This window comes from Malaclemys terrapin, chromosome 11, assembly GCF_027887155.1.
Source record: "Malaclemys terrapin pileata isolate rMalTer1 chromosome 11, rMalTer1.hap1, whole genome shotgun sequence".
Taxonomy (NCBI): Eukaryota; Metazoa; Chordata; order Testudines; family Emydidae; genus Malaclemys; species Malaclemys terrapin.
The window spans coordinates 5,703,056-5,718,031 of record NC_071515.1 but is presented as its reverse complement, the minus strand read 5'-3'; the positions used below and the strand labels follow the sequence as shown (position 1 = coordinate 5,718,031).

The following is a 14,976-nucleotide window of genomic DNA, read 5'->3' as shown; positions in this document are numbered from 1 at the left end:
ACTCACAGGTAATAATGCAAGACCTTGAAAATATTCTGGGATGTAGGTTTCATAATAGAAACTGATGTGACAGTATTGGGCTCAGCTGTACAGCAATCCCTATCTCACGGATATTGCCCACATCTGATTTATTTGGTTCTGAGGAGATATTTACTTTCCTTTGTGGCTTGGCCAGTAAAAATCGTGTCTAAAGTTTCTTTCTATATATACTGTGCACCTACTTTTTTTGCTCAAGTTTGCTTCTACAGAGTTTAGTGGCATTCAGTGCTGATATTTAACTGAAATGAACCTTGCTCAGGTCCAGACTGACTCACATAAACTTCAAGCAGGTTTTCTTGCCCTTAGCTCTCCTCATATGTTGCCATTTGGCTTTGGTGCCTAGAACAGTCTGACTTGTAATCATGTTAAAGACTACCAACCAGATGCCTAATGAAAAATCTGTTTGGAGACCCTTCTGACAACATGTTATGTAGCCACCTAATTCTCCTCCCTTCTCTCATTTTTCTTCCATTCAATGGTTATATTTCCATGGAAATTGGAGGTATGGGCTAGATCCCCAGCTTGTGCAAATTGACATAGCTCCATTTGGCCCTTTGGTTTTTGAAGGTGACCTGTAAAGGACAAATTAAAATCAGACTAACCTCAGCACTGTAGTCCTGGTTTAGGAAAGCCCTGAAGCGTATGTGCATACCACTGTTTGGTGCATGTTATGTGTCCCCCTCTGTAACCAGTTCACAGCCTGCTACAGGTCCTGGTTCTTTAGATCAGTCTCTAGAGACTCACATATTTAGCTCTGGAGGTCCCTGGTCCAATCTCCACTGTTAGTCAAGATGGTGGCTATCACATAGCAGGGGCTCATGGGGACTTGGACTGCTGTGGGCCTGAGAATGAGTGTCTTCTCTCCAAGGGAAGCATGTAACCCACTGGTTAGTGTACTATGTACCTGCCGCTATGGCTGATCCACAGACGATATGGGTCTGTTGAAGCGCTCAGCTTGAGACTTTTTCACTTGTGCTTTCTGCTTTGGTGGTTCCACAGTCAGTCCCCATGGTTGGTTAAGATGGGGACGTTTCTGCGTTGCTTAAATGCTTTCCTGAATTGTCGGTGATGAGCTTAGTTCGTCCATTGAACTTATAAGGGGGACATTCAGTACATAAATAAGTGTAGTATAAACTAGCCTCTAAAATAACAATTCTTCATCGTCTCACAAAGTCAGATGGCTGGTTCTGAGAGGCTGCGTGATGCCTGAGAAAATTCAACAATGTTTATGGCCTCTTATTTTTTTATTTATTTTCTTAAACTCTTTCCTCCCAAAGTTCACGACCATACAGACACTGCCTTTCACGTCCTTCTAGGCAGTTTGTCAGAATTCTTAACTTCCTTCTCCACTAGCTGGGGAGACACTTTGAGCATGTCTACACTGCACACAAAGCCCAGGCTCTGACTCACGTTTGAGCCCGAGCCCTCCTTCTGTCTACACATGAATCAGTCTGACGTGGGTCAGCAAGCACTCAGGACACAGGCCCTGCTAAGGGGAGGTGGGTCAGAGCCCAAGTCCTGCTGAGACTTGGGTCTAAGCCCTGTCATTCTGCTGTGTGAATGCAGGCCAAGCCACAGACCCAAGTTAAAAGGTCTGTGTAGTGCAGCATGGATGTGTTAGCACAGTTGTGAGACCAGAGTTGGGTCCAGAAACTGTAAGCCCAGGCTTACAATGCAGTGTGGATTCTCAAGTGTGGTCTTGGAAAACTGAACCCACAAGCTTGGGTCTGACAGATTTGGGTTTACAATGCAATGTAGACATACTCGAAGTGCAACATTAGCTTTAAGGGGGGTTTAACTTTATGTCCATCTCTGAGAGCGCTCTGCTGCCCATGTAATTACCTCTGGGGAGGAGACAGAAAAACAGCAATGAGGCTAGCTCCCTTCCTTGGTTATGAAGCTCCCTAGAGACCCTACAGGGTGCTTCCTGCACATCAAGGCGCTTCTGTTCTGCTTCTGTTTTATCTTAAGTAACCAACTTTATTAAGTTAAAAGTATCTCTGCAAACAGATGTGAATAGAATGCACTAGTACAGCAGAGGTCCTGTTTATCTCAGTGGCTGCCTCTCTCTTTGTGTCTTCCTCTTACAGTTGAGACCGTCAAGCTGATAGTTCCTTGGTTCGTTTCTCTGGTGGCTGGAGACAGGGCATTTGAGAAGAAGGTCCTTGACTCCTGAATTCTGTCCCCACTTTTTGGTGTGACAAAACCCAACTCTGACCAGCCTTCTTTCTGGCCACACTGTATAGTCAGGCTTCTGAGGGGGTTGCCAGAAGGGTGTTAGAGTACGTATGGGAGAGTTCCTTTGTAGGAGACGTTGTTAGGTTTGCGTACGTTAGCATTAGTGTAGCTGACCTATAATATTGCTTTTATTGCAAATGTGTGGTGATCGGTCCATGTTATCAATGTAAGTAAATATATTCGTAGCTAGGCGACAGGGCCTGTATGCCATCTTCTCCTCCTTGACCTCTAGATTACGGGGGCTGGTGGGTGTTGGTGGCCTGACATATACAGGAGGTCAGAGTAGATTGTCTGATGGTCCCTTCTGGCCTTACACACTACGACTCTATGACCTCGCTTCTGCTTTTGACACTATTGATCACACACTCCTTGAATTCATGTGCTCGTTTAGCTTTCCTGACTCCTTCCTCTCCTGATTTTCCTCCTACCTCTCCAGTCACTCCTTTAATAACTATTTTGGTAATAAAGGTGAGCAACACATAAGATTACGGGGAAGTAGAGCTGGTCAACATTTTTTGACTGAAAATATCTTCCACTGTGAAAATGGGGTTTAAATCGACAGGAAGATTTTTGTGGGAAAATGTCCTTTGATGCAATGTATGCAGTGCTGTTGTAGCCAGGCTGGTCCCAGGATATTAGAGGGAGAAGGAGGGTGAGTAATATCTTTTATTGGACCTACTTCTGTTGGTGAGAGAGCTTGATGATGAGCTATGTGTCAGCTCGAAAGCTTGTCTCTCTCACCAACAATAAAATACATTACTTCACCCTCCTTGTCTCGCTAATTGGAGGCAAGGAGAATTTTCATTTTGTTTCTATCTGAAATTTTTCTTTAGGTTTTTAAAAATCAAAATATATTTGAAATGTAGAATTTTCATCTCCTCTTTTTGACGAGGTGCAATAACATGAAAAATGTCCAAGTTTTCTTCCATCAACACACTCTTCCTCTCTTCCCCCCTTTTGCCAAACTAACTTTTTACAGCTTCTCCAATGTTGGAAAAGTTAGAGAGGGAAAAGGATGGAAAAAAATCAAGGAAAAAGTGGAAAAACTCCATGACATAATTCGTTCTGTGGTGAAAAAGAGAAAATAAATAAATAAAAAAACCTGATTATTTTAATATCTAAAATAAAAAATTCAAACCATTTCCAAAAATTTGCCACAGAAAATCAAAATTTTGAATGGCAAATTTTTGTCTGCAATTTTTTTTCAGGGGAAAAAATGGATTTTTTGACCAGCTGTATTGGTAAGAGTAAATTTTTTCCTCCTGCTCCTGGTCCTGTTGTTGTTACCCTGATCCATATTAGATAACATCCCTTTCACATATCAGAATTCAGCATCCTATTTTTCCAGTGGTTACTGTTACATCTTGCCTTTAAAGAAAATGTATGTAAATTAAATCAACCAAAAGTAACTACAAGCCAGTCCAGCTAATTCATGTAACACATATGGACACATCCAGGCTGGAAGTTCAGGGTAAATGCTCTGAGCTCCCTGACAGAGAAGAGGCTTATCTGCCTCTTATTGGTGGACATCTGTCAATAACAACTCTGAAATTCAGTGGTTTGCTGATCCTGTTTCTTCTGCAGAGGCTTGTTTTAGCCATTGAGTTGACTGCATCACCTGGAACGTCTATTTGCTGCATACTACATCTCTCAGCAGAGAAGCATGGACAGTGGCTTTCTGGGTGCTCTCCAGAAGCAGAGGCAGTATCCTCCTTGGTTTTGTTGAGATGTTTCCTGTTCCTCCTCTGGGACTGATCTCAGGAATTGTTCTGACGTAGGACCTTGGTACACAAAGTTTGTTGGAGTCTAAAATTCTTTTTCCTCCAGCAAGGGGTGGGGATTAAGTATTTGGCATTCTTGTTGTAATATTTCTTCTCTTCTAGTTTCCTGTTACAGAGCTCTTTGGAAACTGCTTGATGATTAATTATTTCTAGCTCAAGGGCCTTGTTAGGCAGAAGAATAAAAAAACCTTAGTGCCAGTCTATGAACCGATGGATCGTAAGATGTTGTGGAGTGTATTGCAATATTCCAGCAATGCTAAATATGGGTCCCCTGAATTTGCCAGGGATATTTAAATCATTGTTTTTGCTATTTGTAATTACTCTTATTATGCACAATCAAATACATTAGCAGAAGAGTATGATGTGGTGTGCTTGAATCGATATTTCAAAAAGAAAGGCTACAATGAGCCACTAACTAGTTGTGGGCCATTCTCTATTAGTTCACCAGGTTTCCATGAGCAAGAAGTGATACATGTTGTGTTGTAGCACTGCCCCTTGATAGGTCTGTGCAACAGCTGAGTCTTAAAAATGACTGAGTGGTAGTTTGCTACCAAGGAATTATCCTTCCCCTTTAATTCAGGTAGCCCTTCACTAGCCCTTCACTTAGCCCAAAGGCCATTTGAAATCACACGTCGTTTCAGTGGATCTTTTACATTTTGTTTTCTATAGCATAGCTTACAGGTCATCTGTGATACCTCCATCTTCCTAGGCTGAAAATTTCATGCATTAATCTTTAGCAGCAGCAGCTCCCTCTACCCTTTTGATTTCTTGCAAACATTATTTCATGGAAAACTTGGAAGCATAAAAAAACGTCGCTCCCAGGTTGCTGCCAGGTTCCTTTTCAGACTGAGGAATTCAGGTGGCTTAACTTGCTGTCTTTTTGCAAAGATTCAGTTTACTTCTGACACCATATAACAAGAGCAGGAGACACACAGGATGACAGTAAGAGGCTGCGTGTTATTTCCTCGCCCCATGACCTGGTTAGGGTTATGAAAAGGTGGCACCCTGTAACAGGGATCGCTGTTCGATGACTACTACTCCACTCTCCATGCAGGTTCCCCATGGGGTCTGCCATTGGCACCTTCCCCCTCCCCTTTTCTGGATTTCCCTGGTATGATCCCTACTGCTGGGAAGAGAGTGTAGGGGTGCTGTGGGTTCTGGAAGGCTGCACCCTTTCCAACCATGGGGATCTCCAAAAGCAACCATGACAGAGGAGCTGCAGCTGGTTGTGATGGCACCAACCATCAGCTGCGATTGGCAAGGCTCCCTACCGCCATGGGTTGGGGTCCCAGAACATTAGTACCACACAGAAGCCTCGGAGGAGAGCTGGGACAGGGGCCTGGAAGTACCTGCTCCACCCTCTCCCATTGCTGGCCTCCAGTCCACGGAGCTGCTTCAGAAGCCCATCTGTATGAAGCAATGGGGTGGAGTGATGCATTGCCACAGCAGAATCTCTCTTTTCCCGTCCATGTGGAAAGCAGGAGATGTGTGAATGGAGGGGCCTCGCCGCATGCGCAGGTTGACCTGGAGCACACCAGCCCATTGCTAATGCTCACGTTCCTCACTGAAAACAATGGATATTTTCATTTCATACAATTGTGTCTCCATCTCAGGCTGAAGCAGACAGAAATTTTCCACAGATCCCAGTAGTTCAGCACCAGCGCACCTGACTCTTTCCAGGCTCCTGTTTTTATTTTCTCCTGCCGCCACTGACAAAGTTTAGAAGCAAAGAACCTTTTCTCCCCCTCAATTTTAGCCTCTTTAAAGGAAAAATCAACTCAATGCTCCTCTTTTTAATCATCCCACCTTTAACAAAAGGGAAAAAACGACCGAGTGCAGTGAATTTAGAGACTCGTCTTACCCCACCATGTTAATTATCTCTGCTGTAAAAAGGAGGTCAAGGAGAGGAACTCTCTACTAAATAGGGCGAAGTTGGCATGCATGGCTCCTAAAGCGAAGAAGGTAAGAGTGAACTTTACTGGAACTTTTTTTTTTTAAATCTCTTCAAAAAGCTCCTAGATTAAAGCTCTGATATGCTTTTTTTTTTGTTGAATTCTCATGGATTCTGAAGCTCAAATGGCTGGAAGGAAGCCCAGGTAATTTTTTTTTATCCCAGTCACTCAGAGGCTCAAAGGTTTTAAGTCCTGCCCCCATGGTGAATTGCCGACTATATGGGAATACAGAAGAACCCGACACATAGGTGTCCTGGCCATTGTTATCAAGAGGGAGAAAAATAAAATAGCTCTGTATGTAGGTCAATGACCTGCTCTTTACTGTCAGTAAAAAATTAAGGATGACCTAAAATCTACTACTCAAAATCAGGGACAAGTAGTCTCTCTTAATCAGACAAAATGTTTATGTTACCAAAAGCTTGACCTCCTCAGGGTCTAACTTTAGCAAAAGTCTTTGCAATTGAAAAGCAGTGGTCGAAACCTCAAAACCTGTCTGAAATGTCTATTAATTTTTGATCCTGCAAGGTAGTTGGCTTAGTTATTGTAGAGGCGCCCGGTAGCGCTGCTGTAGTTAAGGGTCTGCCAACATTTCCATTATAAAGCCCCAATATTCAAGGGCTTCTAACTCAGCTGTTTCCACATTGTCTCCGTCTGATTACAGGTTGGCAGCTCAAATGCCATGTCACCCCTGCCTCCCCATTCCTGTAAAAACATGTAAATCAGCTAAGGTTGGAGAGTGACTAAAAGAGCCAGGCAAAAAATCCTGTGTGCGAGACTTTTATCTTTTATGCCAGCAAGTAAAACTGTCACCCTCCTTCCCATCATTTTTATGGCATGGGAGAGTGAATTTGGCGTCTGGGCAAATAAATAGTTAGGATTGCAAGGCTGTGGTTAACACTTATTTTAGGTCATAGGCTTGTGGACCAAGCTTTCTCTTTCAAGAGAGAAAATATTAAAAGGGAAATTTAGGGATTAATCCTGCTCCGATAGAGATGAATGGGGTAAAAATTCAGGTCCTTTATTAGTAATTGTGGCTCAGTGTCACAACACAATATTCATCCAGCTATCCTCTTGGAAAGTCATTTTTGCTTTGTTTGTGTCACGCAAGAGCTTCCCTGCATCATCAAGTTGTTCTTTGATCCACCCATATATTTTGGTTGAATCGTTAGTATCTTTTGGTGCTTTGCCAAGATTCACATTTATAGGAAATGCTTGAGAGATTTATGTTTGAAATCTGCCTCCCCGGAGCGGATACCTTCTTTTCTCAGGAGCCTTACTCACAGACCTGTCCAACATCTGGCCCATCATATTTGTGTTCTGTAGCGTTACCCCAGACTCTCAACCTAGTTTTGTTTAGCGTCTCTACCTGTCTAAAGGGGACTGGTTTGAAACCAGGGTGGCACTTCATTGAAACTGGCAGGCAATGAAGTTCACTATACTTGTAAGCATTGTTACCAAGATATCAAGGTAGCCTAGCTTTTTAAATAAAAAAGCTTTCCAAGTTTTAATGATTCAGACACTTCAAGTCATACTGGGCTGAAACTTGACGTAAATCACAGCCAGGATGAATGTTTCTTTAAACATTTATACCAGCGTCGTAATCTATCCTGCTCTAACGCATGGCACATGTATTCGTCCTGAGGTTCCAGACATTACTTTTCTGCCATGTCAGACAAGAAACAGTACAGTATTTGTTGCAAGACAGAAGGGCCCACAACCCTGACGAAGTGGGTATCTCCTTCTACTCTCAGGGCCTCACGGAAGCTAAGGGAATTCACTCCCGGAAGAGGGCATGCAGTGTTTCCACCACCAAACCCCTGGAGGAGATATTCCAGCAGAGGGCTGCTTTAAAACCTGCCGGGACCCCTACGTGCTGTGCTTGCAGCAACTACCCTGCAGATGCACTGAATCATCATCATGTTCCATGGTATCCTGGCTATACTCTCTCCGCAGTCATCACCTGCCCCATTGCCCTGTCGACCCCCTGCAGAGGGGGAGTGGAGGAGGGCGGGTATTGTGGCTGCTTTCCACAGTCACAGCCTTCACTCTGTGGACTTTCTGCCTCTGGGGGCTCTGGGCACATGGCAGAAAGTCCGTGGAGTGGAGGCTGTGTGATGGGTGTCTGCTAGGGCACCATATGTCCGGGTTTCCCTGGACATGTCCGGCTTTTCGCTCTTTAAATAGCCGTCCGGGGGGGATTTCTAAAAATCTAAAAATGTCCGGGATTTCCCCCCGGTCGGCTATTTATCGACCGAAAAGCGGCTGACAGGGCGGCCGAACGCCGCTCGCATTGGGGCCTTGGCAGCCAAAGCCCCTTCCCGGCTCCCCCAATCCCCTGCAGCCGTAGCACGCCGCCCGGCAGCGCTGGGGGGAGGGGCTGTGCGCCTGTGAGGAAACACGGCGGTGGGGCTGGCAGTGGCGGCCAGAGCCCCTCCCCCGCTTCCCCCCTCCTCCACAGCCACAGCACGCCGCTCGGCTGCGCTCGGGCGGGGCGGGGCGCTCCTTGGGGCGTGGAGCCAGACACCTGCTCTAAGCCGAGTGGCACGGTAAGGGGGCCGGGGAGTTGGAGAAGGGGGGCAGTCAGGGGACAGGGAGCGGGGGGGGGGGTTGGATGGGTCAGGAGTTCGGGGGGGGGCTGTCAGGAGGGCAAGGGTGTGGAGAGGGGTTGGGACAGTCAGGGACAGGGAGCGGGGGGGTTAGATGGGTCAGGGGTTCTGGGGGGGGTGTCAGGGGGTGGGAAGTGGGAGGGAGTGGCTAAGGGGTGGGGCTATCCCCCCAATGGAATATCCTCTTTTTTGAAAGTTCAGATATGGTAACCCTAGTGTCTGCCCCACACAAACTCTGAGGGGGTTAATGTGGGCCTGGAGGGGCCCATTAACCTAAGACTGGTGCACCTAGAGGCAAACCAGGGCTTAATGGCAGATGCAGCCCAGCTGGGCAGGAGCTGGGATGGGATTAAAAAGCCAGGAAGGGAGAGCAGGGTGGAGGTCTGCAGTCACTCTGCAGAGCAGCAGTTTTTAAACTTTTTGAGCTGAGCCCCATCCCCCAAGTTACAATTTTTGGTTGCATCCCCGAGACAAAAATAGACCCGTGCAAAAGTATGCTCAATAGAGCAGCTCATAAACCTCGCAGAGACTTTTGCGTAGCTTTAATTAAGTTACCTGCACCTGTAAGTTTCAAATACACAGCTGCTTGCCAATGGCATGGCCAACGCTTCCTAAGCAGTGGGCTGCTTCTACCTTCCAGCCAGGCAGCACCACTCGGGCAGGGCCAATACCGGCCTCTCACCCCTCTCGGGAAGGCATGTGAGACTGTCTCTGGGGGCACAGCCAGCGTGGGACGCAGAGACTGCTTGGAGCAGAAATGAGTGTGGCCGCGGCAGATGTTGACGCTGACCCACAGGCTGGGTGGCTCACTAAGGTAAGTCTGGGGAGGTGGTGCTCCCTCCCCACCCCCCATAGAGGCTGCCCCAGACCCTGTCATGTGGGGCTGGATGAGCTGCCTGGCATTGCCACTTGCTCCCCCAAATGTTCCTCCATGCCCCCTGAGGGGTGTGTGCCCCACAGTTTGAAAACCTCTGCCCTAGAGGGAAGAGAGTTGGCCAGGGACAGGAGGAGATCAAGCTCTGGAGTCCTGCCCTGGACTAGAGAGTCTGACAAGAGATCTAGGGAGGTGAAGTAGCCGTGGGGAGTGGAGGAAGCTCCTGGGGTAAAGCCAGAGATAGGTAAGGAGATAGAGAGGTGAGGCAGGGAGGAGTCCAGGGAAACAGCAGCCAGCTTGGAATCTGAGCAGACCTGGATTGCCAGTGAGAGGGTCCCTGGGCTGGGACTGGGGCAGGGCCGGTGCTGCCATTTAGGCCAACTAGGCGGTTGCCTAGGGCGCCAAGATTTGGGGGCACCAAAAAGTGGCACCCCCAATTTTTTTTTACAGCGGCCGCTGCACTGGGAGGGAGAGGGAGTCTGAGCCGCCGGCAGGCAGCCCAGGGGTTCCCCTGGGTCAGAGCTGCCGCACGGATCCCCGGCCGGGGAGTGGGGAGCTGCCGTGGGGGGATGCCTCAGGGCGGGGGGGGGGAGCTACTGCGGGGGGGCGCCTCAGGGTGGAGGGGGGGCAGGGAGATGCTGCAGGGCTGGGGGGGGGACACAAGGTGGAAGTTTTGCCTAGGGCGCGAAACTTCCTTGACTGGCCCTGGACTGGGGTAACAATTGGCCCAGGTTCCCAGTAGCACAGGACCTCGAGTTGGAAGAGGAGACTGTCTGAGACACTGTCCAGTGGGACTTTGTTATCCCAGAAGGGAGAACTATATAGTGACCTACCCTGAAAGCTGAGCCACAACGAAGTGGGCCGAGTCAAGGAGAGAGAGGGGGCCACAGTGTAAGTAAGCGTCGGAAGGGGGCGCCAGAGGGGGCGAAAGCTAAATCCTCAGACCCAGCCACAAGGAGGCACAGTAGCAGTGAGTGGGGAGCCCTTTACAGGCTGTGGCTGTGGAAAACAGCCACAGCACCTTCCCTCACTCATTCCTCCTCTACAGGACCCGTAGGTAGGGAAGACAGTGGGTGAATTTAGCTTAGGGCTGGGCTTTTGGTGAGCAACAGTGTTGAAACAGTGAGCATTTTTACTCCCAACAAATATGTTTTTGTGTGAGTGTGCACAATGTCCGCATAGCATGGCAATGCTTTGACCAATACATTTGCTTATCTTCACCAGCTGCCAGGTGTCAGAGGGAGGGCTGTGTGGGGGGTGGTGTCTCTGATTTGTGCTGACCCTCTGTAAATGATCAGTGAAGTCACGTTTGCATAAAGTGTGGTCAGACCATCCCTCCTGAAATTTCACTTCTCTGTGGAATGACTGCTGGTAAAAATTTCATACCTGGAATTTCTTTTCAGATTATTACAACTTAATTATTTTCTCATGCCAGTAAATTTTTTTCACAATTAACAATAATAAAAAACTTGTACTGTGTTTAAACTTCAAAAATATTTTCAGAAATAAAAATAACCAGATAGTGGGTCAAAAAGATTAGTTTTTGTACTTTTTTTTTGGTGGGCTTTATTTCCCTGTTTGAAATTCACAATCAATGAAACGTGGTCAAAAAAATCTAAGTTTGAAAAATGTTGACCTGCTCTATTTGAATCCTGCTAGTACCCTGGTTCTGGCTACTGGCCACAGACAACAAGGGCATGGATTGTAAGGCCCTAACCCCGTCAACACTTACGCGTATGCTTTACTTTATTGCCATGAGTTGTCCCATTGAAATCAAACACCTGTGTAAGTATTTGCAGGATTGGGGCCTAAGACAAGAAGCAATATAAATGGGGTGGAAAGAGAGATGCAATCATAGTATGCACATTTAACATATTTAAACGTCCCAGCTATATCCAAGTGCCCTATCACCTATCTTATTAATGGATAACTTTTGGTTGTAGGCATTATGGAAGAAAAGGGTACTGATTTTGCAGTTCAGCCTGGGGGCGGGGGGCGCAGGGTGTTCCACAGAAGCAAGGTACAAATAGTAAAGGAAGAGAAGTGCTTCTGAAGAGCACTGGGCAGTAACATGGTAGGTGTGGTAAGGACTGACGCAGGACAGATGAGATTTGCTCAGCCACCGGGAGCATGCTCAGGAAATGTAAGAAACGGCTGAGATCACCGTCTGTTTGGTGACACAGCCAGCTATCTTACAAGGGAAAGTGAATGTGATTCAATGGAGTTTGGAGGGAGGAAGTTCATATTGATGAAGTTTTTGTCTGTGGGAAGTCTGAGGAAGAATTTAAGATTGAAGTAGGTTCTTAAGGGAGTTGTGTGGCTGCTTGGCTAAAGTGATGAGGAGTGTACACTGAAGCAAACCCAATGGCATGTTTTCGGGCATGTGCTTGATAGAGGCTGAAGGAAGAGCCAGAGGACTGGCATATGTAGGTTGTGGTTATTAGCATTTTTTTTAGGGTGACCAGACAGCACATGTGAAAAATCGGGACGGGGGTGGGGGAGGGTAATAGGAGCCTATATAAGAAAAAGACCCCAAAATCGGGACTGTCCCTATAAAATTGGGACATCTGGTCACCCTAACTGTTTTATATGTACTGCTGCATCTTGATATTTTTAAAAGGAGTCTGCCTGGCTGCAGAGGCACCTGGTGCCTGCCGATAGTGTGTGTGTGTGTGTGTGGGGGGGGGGGGGTAGAGGGAGGGCAGCAGACTTCAGCAGTGTCACTGAGCATGCTCAGTCCGTGTGAGCGTGCTCAGTACAAACCAAGTGGCAAATCGGGGGGAGCGGGAGGAGGGCACATGATCCTGCATGTCCCCCCCCCCGCCCCATGTGTCACATCTGCCTGGCTGACTTAGTGAGGCAAAGTTGATATAGGACGTTAGAGGCGAGAGAGCCACACGTTCACACCGAGATCTCTCCTGGAGACAGCATTGCAATTTTCCTTATTCCAAGATATGAAAATCAAACTTGTTCTGTGGATAAATGGAAACATTTCCCGGTTTTGCTCAGACGTACTCCATCTAAATCAACTTTTTGTTCTGTCAGCCTGAAAGTCTAACTGGTCTTGGTGTTGCATAATCTCTCATCACCTAGATAAAGCAGAGGGGTATGATAGATGGAGTTAAGCTGCTATTGTCGTGTACACACCTGTGCATTGGACTTAAAGATTCTATGCCTGGAGGTTAGCCAAGCCAAAATCCAGCTCCCTGTTGCTATATGGGCTCTGCAGGGCTAACAAGTAGTAAAAACCTATTCCAGTCATTAACAGAGTCAGGCGAGGAGATGCTGACTACACACAGGATGTACATCTGGCGTGTAAGAAGTAGTCAAATTGATGCAAGTTCTTCTGACTCTAATTCCCCTTGAACTCAGTATTATCAGGGCCGCCCAGAGGATTCAGGGGCCCTGGGGCAAAGCGGGGGAGCTGCAACGCTTGTACTCACCTGGTGGAGGTCAGGGTCTTCTGTGGCATTTCAGTGGCGGGGGGGCCCTTCACTTGCTCCGCATCTTCGGCAGCACTAAAGGGCCCCCCGCCACCAAAATGCCGCCGAAGACCCGGACCGCTGCTGGGCCAGGGCTTGCGGGGCCCCTATGGGGCCCGGGGCAAATTGCCCCACTTGCTCCCCCCTCTGGGCGGCCCTGAGTATTATAGGGGAAAGTCACTTTGCTTGGGGCAGGTTTGTGCTGAGCAATCGCCAAGATGCTATAGGCTCCATAGGAGTCTTTCTATAGGCTCCAAAGGGCTCTGGCTCAGGCCCATGTAGAGAAGAATATGTGGACTGGTGGAGAGAACTGCACAGGGAAGGTTAAATGAACATTACAATTGCAAGGGCGGTGGTTAATAATGGGAGAGAAGGGCATGTGTGGGTGGGTACATGCTGCCTGGCACAGCCCTCTTCTTACCCCAGCGTGTTCTGGTTGGTGCACAGATGCAGTGGTGCCAAGCCTTCCTCGCTCAGGAGGTTGGGGTTGGCTCTGTGCTCCAGCAGCAGCTCCGTGCAGTCCGTGTGGCCCCCCGCGCAGGCCTCATGCAGAGCACTCTGGCCTCCTGGAGCCATGTTGGGGTCTGCCCGCCAGAACAGCAGGTGACGCACGCAGGCGGTGTGTCCATTTCTGGCGGTGATGCACAGTGGGGTGGTCAGTTCCTTCTTGTATTCGAGGGACCACAGGCCTGTAGGGCAGAGAGAGCGAGAGAGAGAGAGAGACGTGAGAAGGCTGGACTTGTGGTTAGGGCACAGGAGAGGGACTCCTGAGATCCAAGCTCTGCCACCGGCTTCCTGTGGACCTTGGGCAAGTCTCTTCATTTTTAAATGCCTCAATTTCTGATCTGCAAAGTGGTAGCCATGCTTCCCTTCCTCCCAGGGCTGAGGATAACTTCATTAGCAGCTGCCCAGCTTTGATCATTACAGCGCCAGGGGGAAGCCAATAAAAGACTGGGGTGAGTGGCAGACACAGATGTCAGAGACTTTGCCCTTTTACATCAGATAGACCAGGTGGATGAGATGATATCTTTTATGGACCAACTTCTGTTGGTAAGAGAGACAAGCTTTTGAGCCACACAGAGCTCTTCTTCAGGTTTGGGAAAGGTACTCCCAGTGTCACAGCTAAACACAGGTTGAACAACATATGTGCTGCTAACTGCTTCTGCTACGCTAAGGGCCCATTCAAGGTGAAGTGACCTGTTATTTTATACAAGACATACAGTAAATGTTATACTTTCCAGCTGCACAAACTAAGGCCCTGTCTACACTACAAAGTTATGTCAACCTAACTTACGTCAGCACACAGCCCGGACAGTTACAAAATGGCTTGTGTAAGCATACTAGCTCCTGATGTCAGTGGTGTGCAGCCTCACCAGGAATTGTCAGTGTGGGGCATTGTGGGATGGCTCCCGAAAGGCAGAAAAAGTCGACGTATGCAGTGCAGTGTCTACAATGATGCTGCGTTGGCCTGTGTCCATTGACCGTGACTCTACGCCACTCGGGGAGATGGTGTAACTATATCAGCATAGTGTCAAGTATCGGGGGTAGCCGTGTTAGTCTGTATCCACAAAAACAACAAGGAGTCCGGTGGCACTTAAAAACTAACAGATTTATTTGGGCATAAACTTTCGAGGGTAAAAAATATCTGTAGAAGTGAGGTTTTTTTTACCCACGAAAGCTTATGCCCAAATAAATCTGTTAGTTTTTAAGGTGCCACCAGACTCCTTGTTGTTTAAATCAGCAGAGATAGGCAAATTACATTGATGGGAGCCAAATTTAAGTGAAGACATTTCCACAGCAACGTAAGGCAGCTTATGTCGACCTAACCAGGTAGTGTAGACCAGGCCTGACAGCGGGAGCAATTAAAATACAAAGCAAAACCAAGAGACTTGGCACCTGTGGGCCCCCTCCCTTCTCCTGCCTGGCGCACAGTGCACAGGAAAAGGAATTTGAGAAAGTTTTGACCTGCAGAAAATGCCTGTGCGTTTGCAGCTCTTTAATGCA

General features: G+C 47.7%; 1 protein-coding gene across 2 annotated transcripts in view; it reads right to left on the bottom strand.

The window, feature by feature from the left end:
- Window positions 1-14,976, bottom strand: part of ASB18 (ankyrin repeat and SOCS box containing 18) — a 45,155-nt gene that overhangs the window by 14,965 nt on the left and 15,214 nt on the right. For both annotated transcript variants that reach the window (XM_054044287.1, XM_054044286.1), the window contains one exon: window positions 13,394-13,661. In XM_054044287.1, coding sequence (XP_053900262.1) covers window positions 13,394-13,661 — 268 coding nt within the window. The remainder of the gene's footprint in view (window positions 1-13,393; window positions 13,662-14,976) is intronic.